Below are 19,804 nucleotides of genomic sequence, written 5' to 3'. Positions count from 1 at the left end.
CCTCTCTTAAAGAGGAACTTTGTTTCTGGGCACAGCTTCCACAGCTAAGGACTATTCACCAATATTACCTTTGGTGCCATTGTAGCTGTACTGTCTCGAGGGTGTAAATTAAATTGCTCGCTCATATCAGTGCTGCTCCCCTAATCGTTGGATAAAATGTTGAAGAAGCAATGGGGGGGGGGGGGTGCTGTTGATCTACAGCAATGTTTTTCATTCACGGCGCCTTCTGGGTTCTTTGGGGGTGCCTTGGCAAAATCCACAAAATTGCCTAAAATTGTCATCAAGCCGGCAGGTGGATTAAGCCTGCCTTTTTGTTACACAAAGCCACAGATTTTAATTGTGCAGCATTACAACCTTGAACACCGCACAGGACAGCTGCTGGCATTCTAACAACTGATGATGTCATAGGTTGATGAGGACATCGGGTGCCTGAAGTAATTCTTATTTGTCCCTCCCTGTCAGCACTGGGGTTAATTTATCTGAATGAGTGAAGGAAACTGAGAAATGCAGGAATACTTTTACTTAAAAAAAAAAAAAAATCACCTCCAATGTTGGTTGTCCTATGTTTGTGTCAATGCAGTTGCATTATGTAAAACTATAAGTTTTGTTTTTTACATTTTAGAATGAAATGCCTTCATAGTGGTTATACAGCTTTTTTGTTTATCGTACATCACGGGACACCGAGCCATAGTAATAACTATATGGGTATATAGGGCACTTTCAGGTGATGGACGCTGGCACACCCAAGACAGGACGTTCACTCCCTATATAACTCCTCCCATTACCGGGAGTACCTCAGTTTTTTCGCCAGTGTCTAAGGTGTTGGTCACAAGTGAAGATGTGCTCTGAAGAGCTCCGCTGGAGGGATCCTTACTGGATTTAAACAGTCCCCACAGACCGGATCCATCCAAAGTGCCACTGAGGCCAAAGTGGATGGTATCTGGTCCTCGTATAGGAAGAACGAGGTTTGGCCTGTAAAGCCTCTCTTTGGAGGGCTGGACCCAGTGCTTTGGTCACGCTCACATTACCATAAAGTTGTCCTGGTGGGGTGCTATACAGGTCCAAGGGAGTAGAACCCAGATAAAAAGGGACCCGGTCCTTGAAGGTTGTGCTGAACGCAGCCCGCCATGAGGAGTGAAGATTGGTGGCTAGCCAGGGTGAGCCATTGGAAACCCGTGGGTGTTGCAGCTGCTTCTAACATCTCAGCTCCTGTATATGTCACTGAAGATGCCTTTTCCACCGCCATGCTAGGGCTAGAGGAGAGACTAGCAGCTTTAATCGCATCTTCCATTCAAAGGGATAGGAAGCATGGTAGATGCCCTTCCCCCACATCAGACCCTTTATCAAGGGAACAGTGGGTGGAGGATGATGTATTACCCTCAGGGGATCAGGAGGAAAGACAATCCAATGATTCCTCTTCTGAGGAATCAACAGTGGAAGAACCCTTTTCAGCCTCGCAATCCTGAGAAATTGCTGGTACAGTCTGACAGAAATGGTCCTGTCCACTTTCAAGCTGCCCTTTAACTGAGACAGCCAAAAGTTCCATTTCTTCTCTGGGTTCCTTAAAACCTCTGCTGACTTTGCATGCGTTTCCCGTCCATGCATTATTGGAACAGCTTATTTATGCTGATGGGGATCATCCAGATAAGCATTTTCTCCCTCCTAAAAGATTTTCAATACTTTATCCCATGGAGGAGAAATTCACCAAAACATGGAATGTACCAGCACTTGACCCTGCTATTTCCTGTGTGAATAAAAGTCTAATTTGTCCAGTAGACAATGCTCAAATGCTTAGGGATCTAACTGATAAAAGATTGGAATTCCTGTTAAAATCCTCTTTTTTTTTTTTTTTCTTTGGCAGGTGCTGCAATAGGCACCTGTCAATCCCTGAAAGGTCCGTTTAAACTGACCTTTAAGGAGATTCCTGTGCAACAGGCCAGAGACTTGGCAGAACTGCCATGGGCATTATGTTTTGCCATTAAGGATTGTGCATGTGCTTAAGATCCTGTGGTTGAAAAATGTGTCAGCCGAAGCACCGTGCAAAAGGCTCCTGACTGGTTTTCCTTTTCATTTAGATCGGCTTTTTGGGGATGATTTGGACAAATTCATCAACAAAAATTTGAGCTGGAAAAGTACCCTTTTACTAGTCAAAAGAAGCAGTAAACGTCTTTCATTTAAACAGGCCTCTTCTCCAGGGCCAGGGGCATCAGCCTCTATGCAGTCACGATGGCCTCCGCCGTCAGGGTCTAGAAGAAAGCCTCAGGGTCAGCCCCAGGGACAAAAGAAGTCTTGGGGGCGGAAACCTGCAAAACAAAATACGAAAGCCTCATTATGAAGGGGCACACATCGGGGGGGGGGGGGGGGGCGGCGGCGCTTCTGCAGTTCTCAGAGGTCTGGCAGGAGGAAATTCAGGGCAGATGGGTCATCTCCACCATAGCTCAAGGTTACAAACTGGAATTTCGGGAGTTTCCACCACCTCGTTATCGGAGGTCAAACGTTCCCAAAGATCCAGGGAGAAGGCAATCTCTGTTTCGGGCATTAGACTAATTACTGGTTCAAGGATTGATTGTGGAAATCCCCACGGAAGAGAAAGGTTTGGGGTTCTATTTAAACCTCTTCTTCACGGTACCAAAACCGTATGGAGATGTCAGACCCATTCTAGATCTCAAAAATCTGAATAAATTCCTGAAGGTCCGCTCTTTTCGCATGGCGTCGATCAGGTCGAAGGTTTCGATCCTACAAGAAGGGGAACTTCTGGCGTCAATTGACATCAGGGATGCATATCTGCATGTTCCTATATTTCCCGCTCACCAAAGATTTCTGTGGTTCGAGGTAGAAAAGCAACATTTTCAGTTTGTAGCCTTACCCTTTGGACTAGCTAGAGCACCCCGGGAATTTACAAAGGTTCTGGCTCCACCTCTAGCCAGGCTAAGGGCGCAGGGCATAACAGTCCTGGCATACCTGGACGATCTTTTGCTAATAGATCAGTTGGTTGCCCGCTTGGAGCAAAGTGTGCGCAACACAACCAAATACCTGGAAAGCCTAGGTTGGATTCTCATCCTAGAGAAGTCTTCCTTAAAACCACTAAAAAGGTTGGAGTACTTAGGCCTGATCATAGACACAGCCCAGAAAAATGTGTTTTTGTCTCAGGCAAAGATCAGCGCCGTAAGAGAGCTGGTACAGATGGTCAGATCGAAGAGAAGATCCCTTCATTCGCCTTTGCATGAGGTTGTTAGGAAAGATGGTGGCTTCCTTCGAAACAGTTCCCTATGGCCAGTTCCATTCGAGACAGTTGCAAAACAGTATCCTGTCTGCTTGGAACAAGAGGGTCCAAGCTCTAGATTTACCAATGAGACTGTCCCCAAAGGTGTCCCAGAGCCTCAATTGGTTGGTAACCTGGAATTTGCTGAAGGTAAAAATCCTTCATACCAGTTATCTGGAAAGTGATAACGGCAGATGCCAGACTTTCAGGTTGGGTAGCAGTACTAGAAAAGACAACTCTCCAGGGACAGTGGTTAAGAGCCGAAAGAACCTTGCCCATCAATATTCTGGAGATTCGGGCAGTGCATCTGGCTCTGAAGTCCTGGACATTCAGGTTACGGGGTTGTTTTGTCAGGATCCAGTCCGACAACGCCACAGCTGTAGCCTATATCAGTCACCAAGGGAGCACCAAGAGTCACACAGCTCAGAGAGAGATGAACCATATCCTAACTTAGATGGAAAAATGAAGAGTCACCAGCAGTTATCCGGGGGAATGGTCCCTTCACCCTGACATTTTTCTTGCTGTTTCCAGAAGTTGGGGGGCCCCGGACGTAGATCTTTTGACATCCAGGTTCAACATGAAGTTGGTCAACTTTGTGTCCAGGACAAGGGATCCACTTGCATGCGGAACAGATGCGTTGGTAACCCCATGGGGTCAGTTCACTGATTTAGGCATTTCCCCCTATTCAGTTGCTGCCGTGACTTCTTTGCAGGATCAAGCTGGAAAGAAAGACAGTAATTGTAGCCTCAGCATGGCCCAGAAGGTCCTGGTATGCAGAAATTGTAAATATGGCGATGGGGGATCCATGGTGCCTTTCACTGCGTCCAGACCTACTCTCGCAGGGGCCGATATTCCATCCTACCTTCTACCTACAAACTCTAAATTTAACGGCTTGGCTATTGAAACCCACATTTTGAGGAAACGTGGGCTATCCAGGTCAGTTATCTCTACCTTGATTAATGCAAGGAAACCAGCTTCAAGAATCATATATTATAGAGTGTGGAGGGGTTATGTTTCCTGGTGTGAGTCCAAGGGTTGGCACCCTCAGAAGTATAGCAGAATTCTTGCCTTTCTACAATTAGGGGTAGAGATGAAGCTGACTATAAGTACTATTAAGGGCCAAGTCTCGGCTTTATCGGTCTTATTTACAAGACCGCTTCCTTCGCATTCTTTGATCCAGGTTTTTATCCAAGGGGTGCTGTGGCTTAATCTGCCAGTTAGATCACCTTTGAACCCTTGGGATTTGAACTTGGTTTTGTCAGTGTTGCAAAAACAGCCCTTTGAACCGATACAGCATACTCCCTTGGTCCTTCTGACAAGGAAATTAGTGTTCTTGGTTGCTATATCCTCAGCGAGGAGGATTTCCCGGTAATGGGAGGGGTTATATAGGGAGTGAACTTCCTGTCTTGGGTGTGCCAGTGCTGAAGGTGCCCTATATACCCATATAGTTATTACTATGGCTCTGTGTCCTGTGATGTACTCCAAGAAAAGGATTTTGCAGGTAAGCTGTTCTAAAAATCCTGTTATTTTTATAAAAAAAAAAAAAAAAAAGTCATACTTGCCTCCTCTGTGCAAAACTATTGCACAGAACAGCCCCAATCCTCCTCTTCTGGGGTCTGCCACCAGCGCTCCAGGGTCCTCCTCTTCATGAGGTGTGACTTTCCCTTGGGGCACCTGTGCGTGCCCGCTGTTGCGTCCATTTACTCAGCGGGATTCCCGCTGCTATCAATCTGTCCAATGAGGAGAGAGACAGCGGCAGGAGCCACTGTGTTCTTGCACATCGCTGGATCTGATCGGACTCGGTAAGGAAAAGGGAGAAGTAAAGGCAGTTAATGCATATGCATTAAGATAAAATAAAAACTTTCTGTGTGCAGCACCCACCCTAATACTCACCTGAAACCCCTTCTCTATCCAACGATGTGCGTGACTGCTCGGCCCTCCGTGTCTCTCCCTCCTGATTGCCTGAGACACAGCAGGTGCGCCATTGGCTCCCACTGATGTCAAACACAGTCAGTTAGCCAATCAGAGAGGGGGGGGCGGTGCAGAACTGTGGCTTGGCTCGGGTGCCCCCATAGCAAGCTGCCTGCAGTAGGGGCAGGAGCACCAAAGAGGGACCTGAGAAAAGTAGGTTCTGGGCTGCTCTGTGCAAAACCGTTTCACAGAACAGGTAAGGCCGCGTACACACACGGGGACTGTTCGCCCAACTTTGTCCGCTGAACAGTGTTTCGGCAAACAGTCCGCTCGTGTGTGGGCTTTCAGCGGACAGTTTCAGCGAACAGTCCGCTGAACAAGGTTTTTCGGAAATTCCGAAAAACTGTCCGCTGAAACTTTGTTTCAGCGAACAGTCCCCTCGTGTGTAGGCTTGTTCGTCAAACTAAGTTCCGCGCATGCTCAGAAAGGATTTACACGCCGAAAGTTATAATGCAGTGTATAGGACGTCGTATTTTTCGTCCCGTCGTACGTGCCGTTCACGTCATCGCGCACGGTTTCAGCAAACTGTTCGTCCGTCGTGTGTGGCCATGTCCGTCCATGCTAATTTTGAGCGGACTGTTTGCCGAAACTGTTTGACGGACAAAGTTGGGCGAACAGTCCCCGCGTGTGTACGTGGCCTTAGTATAACATGTTTGTTATTTTTAAAGAAAAAAATAAAAGACTTTATCACTTTAACCACCTCCCGCCCGCCCTATAGCCGAATGACGGCCGTAGAGCAGGCGGGTTCCTTCGCCTGGCCGTCCCTGGATGGCCTTGTGTTTACTTCCGCAATGCGCGCTGCCGGGGGCGCGCATCGCGGAAGTTTTGTATTCGCCGTGTCTCCCGGAGACAGGCAAATACAGATCGCCGTGAACGGCCAATCAAAGCGGCCGTTCACAGCGCGATCGCAGCTGCCAATGGGAGATGATCTCATGTAAACATATGAGATCATCTCCTATTGCCGTGTCTCTCCCTCCTCACACAGAGACAGCGTGTGAGGAGGGAGAGCGATCTGTAAGTCAGCCCCAGTGCCATCTGCCAGTAGTGCCAGTGCCGCCAGTGCCACCTGCCAGTGCCTGCCGTCAGCCCCAGTGCCGTCAGCCCCAGTGCCACCTGCCAGTGCCACCTGCCAGCCCCAGTGCCGTCAGTGCCACCTGCCAGCGCCAGTGCCATCCGTCAGCCCCAGTGCCGCCAGTGCCACCTGCCAGTGCCGCCAGTGCCACCTGCCAGTGCCATCCGTCAGCCCCAGTGCCACCTGCCAGCCCCAGTGCCGCCAGTGCCACCTGCCAGTGCCACCTGCCAGCCGCAGTGCCATCTGCCAGCCCCATTTGCCAGAGCAATTAGCCAGCGCCATCTGTCAGCGCCATCTGTCAGCGCCATCTGTCAGCGCCATCTGTCAGCGCCATCTGTCAGCGCCATCTGTCAGCGCCATCTGTCAGCGCCATCTGTCAGCGCCATCTGCCTCCAGTGCCATCTGTCAGCCCCATCTGCCTCCAGTGCCATCTGTCAGTGCCACGTGGGGTCACTTTGTGGGCATTTCCATTGTCCTGGTGCTCCAGGGCCTTCAAAACTGTAATAGGTGGTTGAGAAATAAGATGTGTAATTTATGCTCCTAGAACGCCTGATGGTGCTATTTGGGCCTCTGTATGTGGCCAGGCTGTGTAAAAGTCTCACACATTTGGTATCGTTATACTCAGGAGGAGTAGTAGAACATATTTTGGGGTGTCATTTTTGCTATGTACATGCTATGTGTTGGAAATATCTTATAAATGGACAACTTTGCGTAAAAAAAAAATGCGTTTTCATTTTTTTTCCACATTTTCCCAAAACTTTTGGAAAAAAAATGAACCATTCAAACGACTCATTATGCCTCATAGATTATACGTTGGGGTGTTAGCTTTCCAAAATGGGGTCACTTTGTGGGCATTTCCATTGTTCTGGTGCTCCAGGGCCTTCAAAACTGTAATAGATGGTTGAGAAATGAAATGTGTAATTTATGCTCCTAGAACGCCTAATGGTGCTATTTCAATATTGGGCCTCTGTATGTGGCCAGGCTGTGTAAAAGTCTCACACATTTGTTATCGTAATACTCAGGAGTAGCAGAACGTATTTTGGGGTGTCATTTGTGGTATACACATGCCATGTGAGAGAAATAACCTATTACATTGAAAATTTTGTGAGGGGAAAAAAAAAAAATCTTCATTTTGCAAAGAATTGTGGGAAAAAGATGACAACATCAAAAACCTCACCATGCATCTTAGTAAATACCTTGGAATGTCTACTTTCAAAAAAGGGGTCATTTGGGGGGTATTTGTACTTTCCTGACTTGTTCGGGTCGCAAGAAATGAGATAGGCCACCAGTACATCAGGTGTGATCAGTTTTGTGCGATTCGCACCACAGCTTGTAGACTCTCTAACTTTCACAAAGACCAAATAATATCCACTAATTTGGGTTATTTTTACCAAAGATATGTAGCAGTATAAATTGTGGCCAAAATTTATGAAAAATTATAATTTGCAAAATTTTATCACAGAAACAAAGAAATATGCGTTTTTTTTTTCAAAATTTTCGGTCTTTTTTCATTTATAGCGCAAAAAATAAAAAACCCAAAGGTGATCAAATACCACCAAAAGAAAGCTCTATTTGTGGGAAAAAAAGGACACAAAATTCATTTGGGTACAGTGTTGCATGACTAATTGTCATTCAAAGTGTGAGAGCACCAAAAGCTGAAAAATGGTCTGGTCAGGAAGGGTGTTTAAGTGCCCAGTAAGCAAGTGGTTAATGCATAGAATGCATTAAGATGAAAAACCTTAAGGCTTTAGAATCACTTAAGATTGTGCATGAATTTAACTGCTTGCTGCCCGCCCACCGTCAAATGTTGATGATGGGGGGGGGGGGGGGGGGTGCACTCTCATTCTGGAGGGCATATGACGTCCCAGAATGGCAGCACTCGCGGGGCGTGCAGTGATCACGGCTGGCGTGACCCCGATCTCTGGAAAGAGCAGTGTCCGCAACTCTTTAACCATGTGATCAGCTGTGTCCAATCACAGCCGGTCACATGTAAACAAGGAAGTGCCGGTAATCTGCCCTCCTCGCCTCACACTGACAGTGTGTGGCGAGGAGAGCCGATCAGCAACATCTCCACGCAGGGGGACATCTAGGAATGTAATCAGGGCCCCGATTACAATATTGCAAAGTAGTGTCACAAATCAGTGCCCACCAATGCCAGCTATCAGTGCCCACCACTGGCAGCAATCAGTGCCCACCACTGCCCACAGGTGCCATCAATCAGTGCCCATTAATGATGCCAGTCAGTGCTGCCCATCAGTGCCCATTACTGCTGTCAGTCAATGCCCATCAGTGCCGCTCATCAGTACCACATATCAGTGCCCGTAAGTGCTGCATATTAGTGCCACCTAATCAGTGCCACCTCATCAATGCCCACCAGTTCAGCCTATCATTGCCGCCACATCAGTGAAGGCGAAAAATTACTTAGTTGCAAGATTTACTGACAGAAAAAAGGTAAAAAAAACTTTTTTTTTCAAAATATTTTTGGTCTTTTTTTTACTTTATTTTTTGTAAAAAAAAAAAAAAAAAAAAAAAAAAAAAACAGCAGTAATTAAATACCACCAAAAGAAATCTCTCTGTGTGAAGAAAAGTATAAAAAAATGTGTTTGGGTACAGTGTAGCAAAACCGCGCAATTGTTTTTCAAAGTGCGATATCGCTGAAAGCTGAAAAATGACTTGAGCAGGGGGTGTGCCCGGTAGGCAAGTGGTTTAAAGGGTACCTTGAATCAAGGTTGAGAAACGCTGATCTACAGGATGGGTGAAGCAGGGAGAACCTTTCACTGCAGGAGGTAGAAGTGAGCAGCACATTAGTGATATCACCAAATCACATGAGACGAATAGTCACAAGCACCGTGTTTTAAAACTGCCCTCAAACTGGTTGACTTTCATTTGGTTTCTGATGAACGGGCCATATTTGAGCAGTCGGTGGCCTTGTCGGCACTTGCCTGTCTGACATCCTTTGATGCAAAAATTGAAGGAACTGGATTAATAATTCTCAGCTGAACTGTTTGTCTCACTGTTTGGCAGTGCCCACTGTATTCTGACAGCCAGCAGTTTCAGCTGTCAGACTACAGTAGCCTCAGTGGGGAAAAAAGAAAAAAAAAAAAAGTCTGTGTATGGCCAGCTTTGGAATAACACTACAGATGCACAGCATTGGGGATCAAGGCACAGGATTACCTTCCTGTAAGTCCAGTCACGTGACAGGAATTGCACTATTTTCAGGAGAAATTCAAGTCCAAAGATACATTTTCCATTGTTTTAGGCACAATTTACATTTATGCATGTTTCTCTATAAAATTACAAATCTCAACTTTCTCTTATATTCACCAACTGACACAGCTCCTCTCATAACCATTGGGTTGTTATGCCCTATTACTAGGAGATACTAGGCATTAGTTGTAACTCAACATGCAGAACTCTTAGTTCCGCCCAGTGGGCTGTCCCTTGGGCAACAACCCTCCACCCTGCCATGCAGCCATCAGTTTTAATTTGCCTAGTGAAGGAGAAGGACCTAGGAACCCTGCGGGCCCATTGGTCCGTGCTTTTTTTATGCAGAAGCGTGACTTTTTTGCGCAAGATGATTGATCCTGTGATCTGCTATCAACAGCCGGCTGGGTGACAGGCTGGATACCCTTATCCTTGTAGTCTCCCCAGTCCGGCCATCGAGCGTGTGCAGGCCGCAAGCAATGTGCCCGGCAGGCCACGACGAAACCTCAGCTCCAGAGGTGGTCGTGAGCTTTTATGACCGGCCTACTGATGTCTGCGTCACAGTATGCCAGGCCAGCAGCCGCCCTGTACTGATCAGTGAGTGGGTCTGTGATGGAATGTCTCCCAGCTCTTCAGGACTGGTAAGTACAGCTCTCCCTGCCTCGGCGGGGCTGAGCACCTGGGCATTCCCAGGGAGGTTGATTCGGGGGTCCCTCACCTCTCTCTCTTCTCTCCCATGTCCCTATCTTCCTTCACCCCTCTCTGGGGGGATGCTGCATGTGGCTGCTGAGCGGTGTGTGTGTCTATGCAGGGGCTCTCACCTGGGGGGGGGGGGGGGGGCTGCGCTTGCTAGCGGTGTCCTGGGTCCTGGTCTTCATGCCCCTGGAAGGTGTCTGTGAGGATTTGCTGATGTCCTGTACATCGCTGTGTTCACTGCCATCGTTTTCTCCCTGTACCTCATGGCGCTGCTTTGGTGGCCTTTTTTTTTTTTTTTATATTTTTGTTCTGTTGTATGGTCTTATGGCAGCACCATCTTTATGCATTTTTTTTTTTTAGGGTGTGCCCCCCAAATATCTTGTTTGTCACTGTCCTAAGTCCCCTTAGGGTGGCAGACAGGGTAGGGTCAGCATGGCTTCAGAAACTTGTGTTTCTTACCCCGAAATCCAGGCAATTGCAACCGGGTCACCTGCAGACTGCGCAGTGCCCATGGACACCCTGATGGCAGTCCTCGATTCGTTCGTTGCCAAGATGGAGGCAGTGCGTGGGAAGAAGGGTGAAATAAAGCGTCTCCTGAATTCAAGGATCCCACGGACAGGAAGGCCGAGGCAGTGGCTCGTTCCTTGTTTATGGTTGTGGGGTCAGCCGTGCGACCAGTACTGGCATCCGCACTTGTGTAGCAGACACTGAGTGGGAAAAACACTTGCACCGTGAATTGGGAGAGCAACAGGCTTTTCTTGTCTGCGTGGAACTAGCAGACCAACTAGTGCAAGGCCTTAAGTACTTCTGTGACGTGGCCCTGGATACTCTCCCTCTGTTATCCAGGGCTTCAGTGTCAGCTGTGGTGCTGAGGCGCCTGATTTGGCTAAAATGCTGGTCTGCTGACCAGGCATCCAAAAAAGCCCTGACGTATCTTCCCTTCCTTGGCGACCGGCTCTTTGAAGCCTCTTTGGATGACATTATTAAAAATGCCACCGGTGGTAAGAGTACCTTACTCCCACATTCCAGGAAGGCTAAGGAGCCACGCAGTAGGCAAGGGCCCTCTTTTTCCGCTCACAAATGGCTTTTTCGTCTGCCCGGAGCTTTGGAAAAACGCCCCCAGCCCGATAGGACATCCACGGACTGACAAAAACGTACCTGGAACTGCAAGCCTGCGAATAAAGGTGCTACCGCATGAAGGTTTGCCCCCACCCATGTCTCGGGTGGGGGGTCGCCTTCGGGAGTTTGCAGCCCGGTGGTCCTCTCAGCTATCCGACCAATGGGTCTGTGATCTGATTTCCTCAGGCTACAAGATAGTTTCTCTCTTGGCCACCAAACAGACTCTTCCCCTCCAGCATACCCGTATCACCGGCTCGCCGGGAAGCCCTCTTGGGGGCAGTAGGGGACCTGCTGAGTGGCGGGGTGGTTGTATCGGTTCCGGAATCGGAACGTTTCCAGGGATTCTACTCAAATTTGTTTGTAGTTCCCAAGAAGGAATGGGTACGTTTAATCTTGGACCTAAAAGCCCTCAATCACTTTGTAAAAGTGCAGAGGGTCAGAATGGAATCAGTTCGCTCAGTAGTCGCTGCACTCCATCAGGGGGACTCCCTGGCATCCTTAGACATCCAGGATGCGTACCTGCACATACCCATATGCCTTCGGCATCAAAATTTTCTGCGATTTGCAGTCGGGGAAGCCCACTACCAGTTTGTGGCTCTTCCTTTTGGTCTGGCATCAGCCCATCAAGTCTTTACCAAGGTATTGGCTCCAGTTTTGGTGTTGCTATGGCAACATGGGATCACGATCATGGGATACCTAGATGATCTCCTCCTGAGGGCATCTTCCGCCTCAGAATTAGAGGAGAATGTGGCGATCACCATGTAGACCCTGCAAGAATTTGGGTGGCTGTTGAACCTAAAGAAGTCGTGATTGTACCGACCCAGCGTCTGGAGTACCTAGGCTTGGTGCTGGACTCCATGCAATTGAGAGTTTTTCTCCCTTCAGACAAACTGCAGACTCTCAGATCTGCGGTAAAAGTGCTTATGAACCGCAAGCGGTCGTCGCTCCGCTTTGGCATGCGAGTCCTGGGACTCATGGTAACCTCCTTCGAGGCAGTACCTTATGCCCAGTTTCACACCAGAGTCCTGCAGAAGGAGATTTTGACAAAGTGGGACAAATCTCAGTTGTCCCTGGATCGATAGATCCAGGTGAGCCAGTCAGTCAGAATCACCAGTGATTCAGTATGGGAAATTGTTCCTAACTCTGAAGTGGACAGTGATCACAACGGATGCCAGCCTATCCGGCTGGGATGGAGTGATGGGGGTTCAGTCGGCTCAGGGCCTCTGGTCGATGAAAGAATCCAAATTGCCGATCAATCTGCTCGAATTGAGAGCGATCAGGCTGTGCCTCTCCCACATGGTCGATGAGAATTCAGGGGCGTTCGATCAGAATCAGACAACGCCACAGCTGTGGCATGCGTCAATCACCAAGGGGGAACAAGAAGCTCAGCCTCTGCACGGGAGGTCGCTCACATACTTCGATGGGCGGAGCGACACATACCGGCCCTGTCGGCCATTTACATCCCGGGAGTGGAGAACTGGCAGGCGGACTATCTGAGATGCTGGACCCAGGAGAATGGGTGTTGCATCCGGAGATATTCAGGTTACTGTGCCTGAGGTGGGGCACACCAGACGTGGATCTTCTGGCCTCCCGTCTCAATCGGCAGGTGCCAAGATTCGTGTCCAGGACAAGAGATCCGTGGGCAGACGCGTCAGGCGCCCTGGTGGCTCCGTGGGATCAGTACCAGCTGATCTACGCCTTTCCTCCACTGAAACTGTTACCACATCTGCTTTGCAGAGTAGAAGCCGAGGGGATCTCAGTAATACTGGTTGCCCCAGATTGGCCCCAGCGTCCTTGGTACGCAGACCTTTTACCATCGCTAGCTTTAACGGCATGGCTATTGAGAGCCAGGTGTTGAGGAACCAGGGGCAAATTTCAGCCTTGGCTGTCTTTTTTTTTTTTTTTTTTTTTTTTCAGATGCCCCTGGCATCTCACTCATTAGTGAGTACCTTTGTTCCGGGGGTACGACATGTAGTCCCTCCAGTGTGTCCACCGTTACCCCCGTGGGATTTGAACCTGGTGTTATCGGCGCTTCAAAAACCGCCGTTTGAGACTATCAGGGAGATTCCCCTGTTGACTCTTTCCCAGAAAGTGGTCTTTATAGTGGTCATCACATTGGCCAGGAGGGGTTCGGAACTGGCGGCCTTGTCTTGCAAGTTTCCCTATCTGGTTATCCACAAGGATAAGGTGGTGTTGTTTCCGCAACCATCCTTTCTTCCGAAAGTGGTCTCCGGTCCTCATATTAATGAGGACATTGTATTACCATCTCTGTGTCCTAAGCTGAAGCACCCTAAGGAGTTGGCCCTTCACGCTCTGGACATGGTTCCGGCTCTGAAGGTGTATTTGTCTGCCACTGCACCCTTTCGGAAGTCAGACTCACTGTTTGTTTTGGTGGCTGGTAGTGGCATGGCGGTCTCGTTGGCCACCATTTCCAGGTGGATCAGACCGATTTTAGTATAGGCCTAAGCCTTGAAGGGGCAGGTGCCCCCCTTTCCAGTCACAGCCCACTCCACAAGGGCAATCGGAACGTCTGTCGCTTAGGTGTGTAAAGCGGCGACCTGGTCGTCTGTCCCCACGTTTACCAAGTTCTACAAGGTAGATGTCAGTGCATCAGCTGATGCCGGCGTATAGTTGCAATTGAATATGCAATATATTTCCTTTTTTTTTTTTTTCTGGTTTTTCGATTAAAAACACAGTACCGTTAAGTTAACGCGCTGTTGCATTACATTCCGCAGTTTTTTTTGTGCGGTTGTGGGTAGTCACTCCTGTTGAGGGTACCCTGGTTTTGTGGTGGATTTCTCCATGCACTGTTTATTTGTGGGTAAAGTTTCACTAGTTCTCACTTGCCACGGTGGATGACGTTTTTATGCTGTTTTCCCACTCCTCGTTTGGCACTGCTTGGGGACGTCCCAATGGTTATGAGAGGAGCTGTGTCGGTCGGTGAATATAAGAGAAAATAGGATTTCTTTGTACTCACCGTAAAACCCTTTTCTCTGTAATTCACCGACCGACACAGCACCCGCCCCTCCTTTTTATCTTTACGTTATACTGTTTGTTGACGTACTGATTAGGGATGAGCTTAGGTGTGTTCGCATTGGAACATGTGCAGAGCCCACCAGGAAGTCGGCACAGCTCTGTGCTAATCACAGGCAGTGAGACATTGCCCCGATGTGCAGCTGCAGAGATCGGGCAATGTCTCACTGCCTTTGATTAGCACAGCGCTGCGCCGACTTCCTGGCGGGCTCTGCACGTGTTCCATGCGAACACGCCTGAGCTCATCCCTAGTAATGATGACTGCATGGCAGGGTGGAGGGTTGTTGCCCAAGGGATCGCCCCCTTGGTGGAACTAAGAGTTCTGAGTGTTGTGTTACAATTAATGCCTAGTATCTCCTAGTAATAGGGCATAACAACCCAATGGTTATGAGAGGAGCTGTGTCGGTTGGTGATTTACAGAGAAAAGGATTTTACGGTGAGTACAAAAAATCCTATTTTTTATTTTTCTGTTTTTTGGTCCAGTTTAACCACCTGACCACTGGGCACTTAAACACCCTTAATAACCAGACCAATTTTCAGCTTTCGGTGCTCTCACATTTTGAATGACAATTACTCAGTCATGCAACACTGGACCTATATGAAATTTTTGTCCCTTTTTTCACACAAATAGAGCTTTCTTTTGGTGGTGTTTAATCACCGCTTTTTATTTTTTGTGCTATAAAAGAAAAAATACAGAAAATTCTGTAAAAAAAAAAAAAGAATTTTTCTTTGTTTCTGTTATAAAATTTAGCAGATTAGTAATTTTTCTTCATAAATTTTGGCCAAAATTTATACTACTACATATCTTTGGTAAAAATAAGTACAAATTGGTGGATATTATTTGGTCTTCGTGAAAGTTAGAGTCCACAAGCTATGGTGCCAATATCTGAAAATTGATCACACCTGAAGTACTGATGGCCTATTTCAATTCTTGAGACCCTAACATGCCAGAAAAGTACAAATACCCCCCAAATGACCCCTTTTTTGGAAAGAAGACATTCCAATGTATTTAGTAAGAGGCATGATGAGTTTTTTTAAGTCATTTTTTCCCACAATTCTTTGCAAAATCAAGATTTCTTTTTACTTTTTTTTTTTTTTCACAAAATTGTCATTATCTCACACACAGCATATGCATACCACAAATTACACCCCAAAACACATTCTGCTATTACTCCCGAGTACAGCGATACCACATGTGTGAGACTTTTACACAGTGTGGCCACATACAGATGCCTAACACAGGGCTCGACAAAACCCGGGCGCCAGGTCGCATTTGCGACTAGAATTAGCGACCTGGCGCCTGGGGCAGCACAGCTGGGGGTATCCTGTCTCCGTGGACCCCCCCCCCGGCGTGATCACGTTGGGCCGCACCGCCGGCGGCCGGTATTTGAGCCCCCGGCTTTGAGGCCTTCTCTGATCCTATGGTTCCTGCTGCAATCTGGCGCCCTCTTGTGATGGCCGTTGGAATTACAACCAGCAATGCTAATGGAGCTATCTCCTTTCCTTTATGTGTGTGTGTGTGTGTATATATGTGTGTGTGTGTGTATATATATATATATATATATATATATATATATATATATATATATATATATATATATATATATATATATATATATATATATATATATATATTATATTATATTATATTATAATATAAAAATTTTTTTTTTTTTTTATTCTAACACCCTAGAGAGTAAAATGGTGGTCGTTGCAATACTGTCTGTCACACCATATTTGCACAGCGGACTTACAAGCGCACTTTTTTTGGGGGAAAAATAATTTATTTAATAAAAAAAAAAATAAGACAACAGTAAAGTTAGCCCAATTTTTTTTTATATTGTGAAAGATAATGTTACCCCAAGTAAATCGATACCCAATATGTCACACTTCAAAATAGCGCCCGCTCATGGGATGGCGACAAACTTTTACCCTTTAAAATCTCCATAGGCGACGTTTAAAAAATTCTACAGGTTGCATGTTTTGAGTTACAGAGGAGGTCTATGGCTAGAATTATTGCTCTTACTCTACCGATCGCAGCGATACCTCACATGTGTGGATATATATGCGTTCGCTTCTGCACGCAAGCTTGGCGGGACAGGGCGCATTTAGAAAAAAAAATTTTCTTATTTTAACTTTTATTTTTATTTTTTTCACTGTTCTTTTAAAAAAAAAAAATGTGTGTCACTTTTATTCCCATTACAAGGAATGTAAAAATCCCTTGTAATAGAAAAAAAGCATGACAGGTCCTCTTATATATGAGATCTGGGGTCAGAGAGACCTCACATCTCATATTTACACTAAAATGCAATTTAAAAAAAAATCGTCATTTGAAAAAAATAAAATGTCCCTCTAAGAGCTATGGGCAATGACTTGGAGACAGGTGGGGGGGCTGCGCTATCTTCCCCTCACTCGTCTCCATGTCAGGCCAGGGTCAGGTCCAGATCGCCGTCACGGACCTGGCTCCTAACTTTTTTAGCTGGCTCCTAGATTCCAAGCAAATTTGTCAACCCCTGGCCTAACATGCAGGGAGCGCCATCAGGCGTTCTGAAGCACCCAGGCCAATTCTGACATTTCTCTCCTACATGTAAAAATCATCATTTATTTGCTAGAAAATTGCATAGAATCCCAAAACATTATATATGTTTTTTTTAGAAAACACCCTGGAGAATACAATGGTGGTCGTTGCAACTTTTTATCTCGCACGGTATTTGCGCAGCAATTTTTCGAATGCTTTTTTTGGGGAAAAAAACGTTTTTTTGTGCTTAAAAAAAAAAAAACACAAAGTTAGCCCAATTTTTGCATAAAAATGTGAAAGATGAAGTTACGCTGAGTAAATAGATACCTAACATGTCACTCTTCAAAATTGCACACGCTCGTGGAATGGCGCCAAACGTCGCTACTTAAAAATCACCATAGGTGACGCTTTAATTTTTTTTTACTGGTTATATGTTTTGAGTTACAGAGCAGGTCTAGGGCTAGAATTATTGCTCTCGCTTTAACGTTCACAGCGATACCTCACATGTGTGGTTTGAACACCGTTTTCATATGTGGGCGGGACTTGCTTATGCATTCGCTTCTGCATGCGAGCACATGGGGACAGGGGCGCTTTAAAAAAAAACAAACATATTTTATTGTTCATTTTACTTTATTTTAGTTTGACTTTTTTTTTCCCCCAAAAATAAATTTTTTGATCACTTTTATTCCTATTACAAGGAATGTAAACATCCCTTGTAATAGGAATATGGCATGACAGGTCCTCTTTACAGTGAGATATGGGGTCAAAAGGACCCCACATCTCACCTCTAGGCTGGAAAGCCTGAAATAAAAAAAAGATTCTGGCTTTGATCGTATTGGCAAGTCAGTAGAAGCACGGGGGGGGGGGGGTGTCTATGGCTGGGTATTGCAGGGTATCACCGACTATGGCTGGGTATTGCATGGTATCTCCGAGTATGGCTGGGTATCTCCGAGTATGGCAATTTATGGCAGGGTATTGCAGAGTATTGGCAGGGTATTGCAGAGTATTGGCTGGAATTTTACTGCAGAGTGTTGGCGGGAGTGTTGGCGGGAGTGTTGGCGGGAGTGTTGGCGGGAGTGTTGGCGGGAGTGTTGGCGGGAGTGTTGGCTGGTACTGCAGAGTAATGGCAGGGAATTGAGGGGTTAAATTTCGGTGAGCAGCGATGTGGGCACTGCAGATGCAGCCCACAGCGCTGCTGACACCGATCTCTTCCCCCTCCGCTGTACCGATCGGTACAGAGATGGGGAGGGAGGAACCGGCGTCATAACATGACGCCGGTTTGTTTACAAGTGATCACTCCGTCATTTGACAGAGCGATCACGTGGTAAACAGCCGCGATGAGCGGCCGTTTACCGTGATCCCTGATGCGGACCCGGCAGTCACGGATGCTCTCGAGTGCGCGTGAGAGCGGAATTCTGGGAGGACGTCATATGACAGCCTCCCAGAGTTAAACAACCGCCCTGTAGCTGTCATTCGGCTATGGGCCGGTTGTTAAGTGGTTAATGAATGTAGCTGTAAATTATAGCTTTCTGTATAGAAGTCTTTGACCGCTATTGTGAAATCTCTTCCTTTATCCTGTTACTGTTTTTTGTTTTCAGGTAACTTGGATGGTGAAGAGGACGCTGCAGGGCGTACTATAGAAGATATCTACATTCGAAAATTTATGTATGGCACTTTCCATGGCTGTCTGGCTAATGAGATTTTGATCAAGAGACGAGCCAATGTTATAGTGATCTGTGCTATGCTTCTCCAAAAGTTTCCTCCGCACAAGCTCTATTTTCTAATTGGCTACACTGAAACCATGCTGTCTTACTTGTACAAATGCCCAGTGAGGCTTGAAATACAGACTGTAGAAGATAAAGTAATTTACAAATGGTTGTAATTCCACCCCTAAGAGCTGATTTCCCTTGTCTGAGTGATCAACAATTATGGATGATCATTTATCCAAAATCTATAAAATGTGTGTAAATAAACTTTGTTTTTTGTAGCCTTGCCTGTTTGAGTTGTATGTTAAGTTTTGCTTTAAGTGTAACTATATATAGGGGTTGATTTACTAAAACTGGAACGTGCAAAATCTGGTGCAGCTCTGTGTAGAAGCCAATTGGTATCCAGGTTTTATTGTCAAAGCTTAATTGAACAAGCTGAAGTTAAGCTGATTGGTTACTATGCAGAGCTGTACCAGATTTTAGACTTTCCAATTTTATTAAATGAACCGCAGTGTACTAGGATTCCCAAGAATTAAAAAAAATTGACAACTGTTGATTTTGTCAAAATTTTACACACATTTGGCATGCAAGGATGCCGTTTTCAGAAGTACGTCCATAATTTGAAATTGTTGTTTCTTTAACGGAGTAGAGCGTATTGAATTTTTACTTAGTTTATCGAATTGGGGTGAAGCACCCAATGGCCCTAAACATTTTTATTCAGGGTACACAAAAGAAAGTAAGGGGAAATGCCATTGTTTACCTGAGCAGATGATTAGAGGATTTCCCTTCTATTCCATTCTAGTGAACAAATATAACAGTGATCACTAGCAATCTCATGTAATTTTCCTCCTGAAGCGGGCTCGGGCAACTTTTTTAGGAATCGCATTCACTGAATAGTATGTCAAGTCCTTTCGGTGATATTAGTTTCCGCACTTGAGGCCCCCTGCATTTAGAGGCTTGTCAACCACTGAGTTAACTCTTTCACATTCTATCCAAATCCAAGAAGAAAAAAAATATCTTACTCATACAACATGAGTTATAGGCTTGTACCTTCAAGTGACTGGACACTGGAAATCTCCACTAGTTATTCTCTAGTGTCTGTAGAAGAAGGACCTTTTACCTGAGAAATTATTTTATCTTACAAATCTTTAATAACTGTTCATTATCTTCTAATGCCTACACAGAAGCAGGATTTATGTAACCTCAGTAAAACCTTGGGAACT

General features: G+C 46.2%; 1 protein-coding gene across 1 annotated transcript in view; it reads left to right on the top strand.

Annotated features, from left to right (window-relative positions):
* Positions 1 to 18,862, top strand: part of MRPS24 (mitochondrial ribosomal protein S24) — a 32,233-nt gene extending 13,371 nt beyond the window's left edge. Inside the window, exon 4 of the mRNA XM_077469598.1 lies at positions 18,474 to 18,862. Coding sequence (XP_077325724.1) covers positions 18,474 to 18,757 — 284 coding nt within the window. The 3' untranslated portion in view covers positions 18,758 to 18,862. The remainder of the gene's footprint in view (positions 1 to 18,473) is intronic.
* The last annotated feature ends 942 nt before the right edge of the window (positions 18,863 to 19,804 follow it).

Source organism: Lithobates pipiens, unplaced genomic scaffold, assembly GCF_037356315.1.
Source record: "Lithobates pipiens isolate NorthernLeopardFrog02 unplaced genomic scaffold, aLitPip1_a1.2 Scaffold_8, whole genome shotgun sequence".
Classification (NCBI taxonomy): Eukaryota; Metazoa; Chordata; class Amphibia; order Anura; family Ranidae; genus Lithobates; species Lithobates pipiens.
Note: the sequence above shows the minus strand (reverse complement) of the source record. Positions and strands in the feature narration are given on the sequence as shown.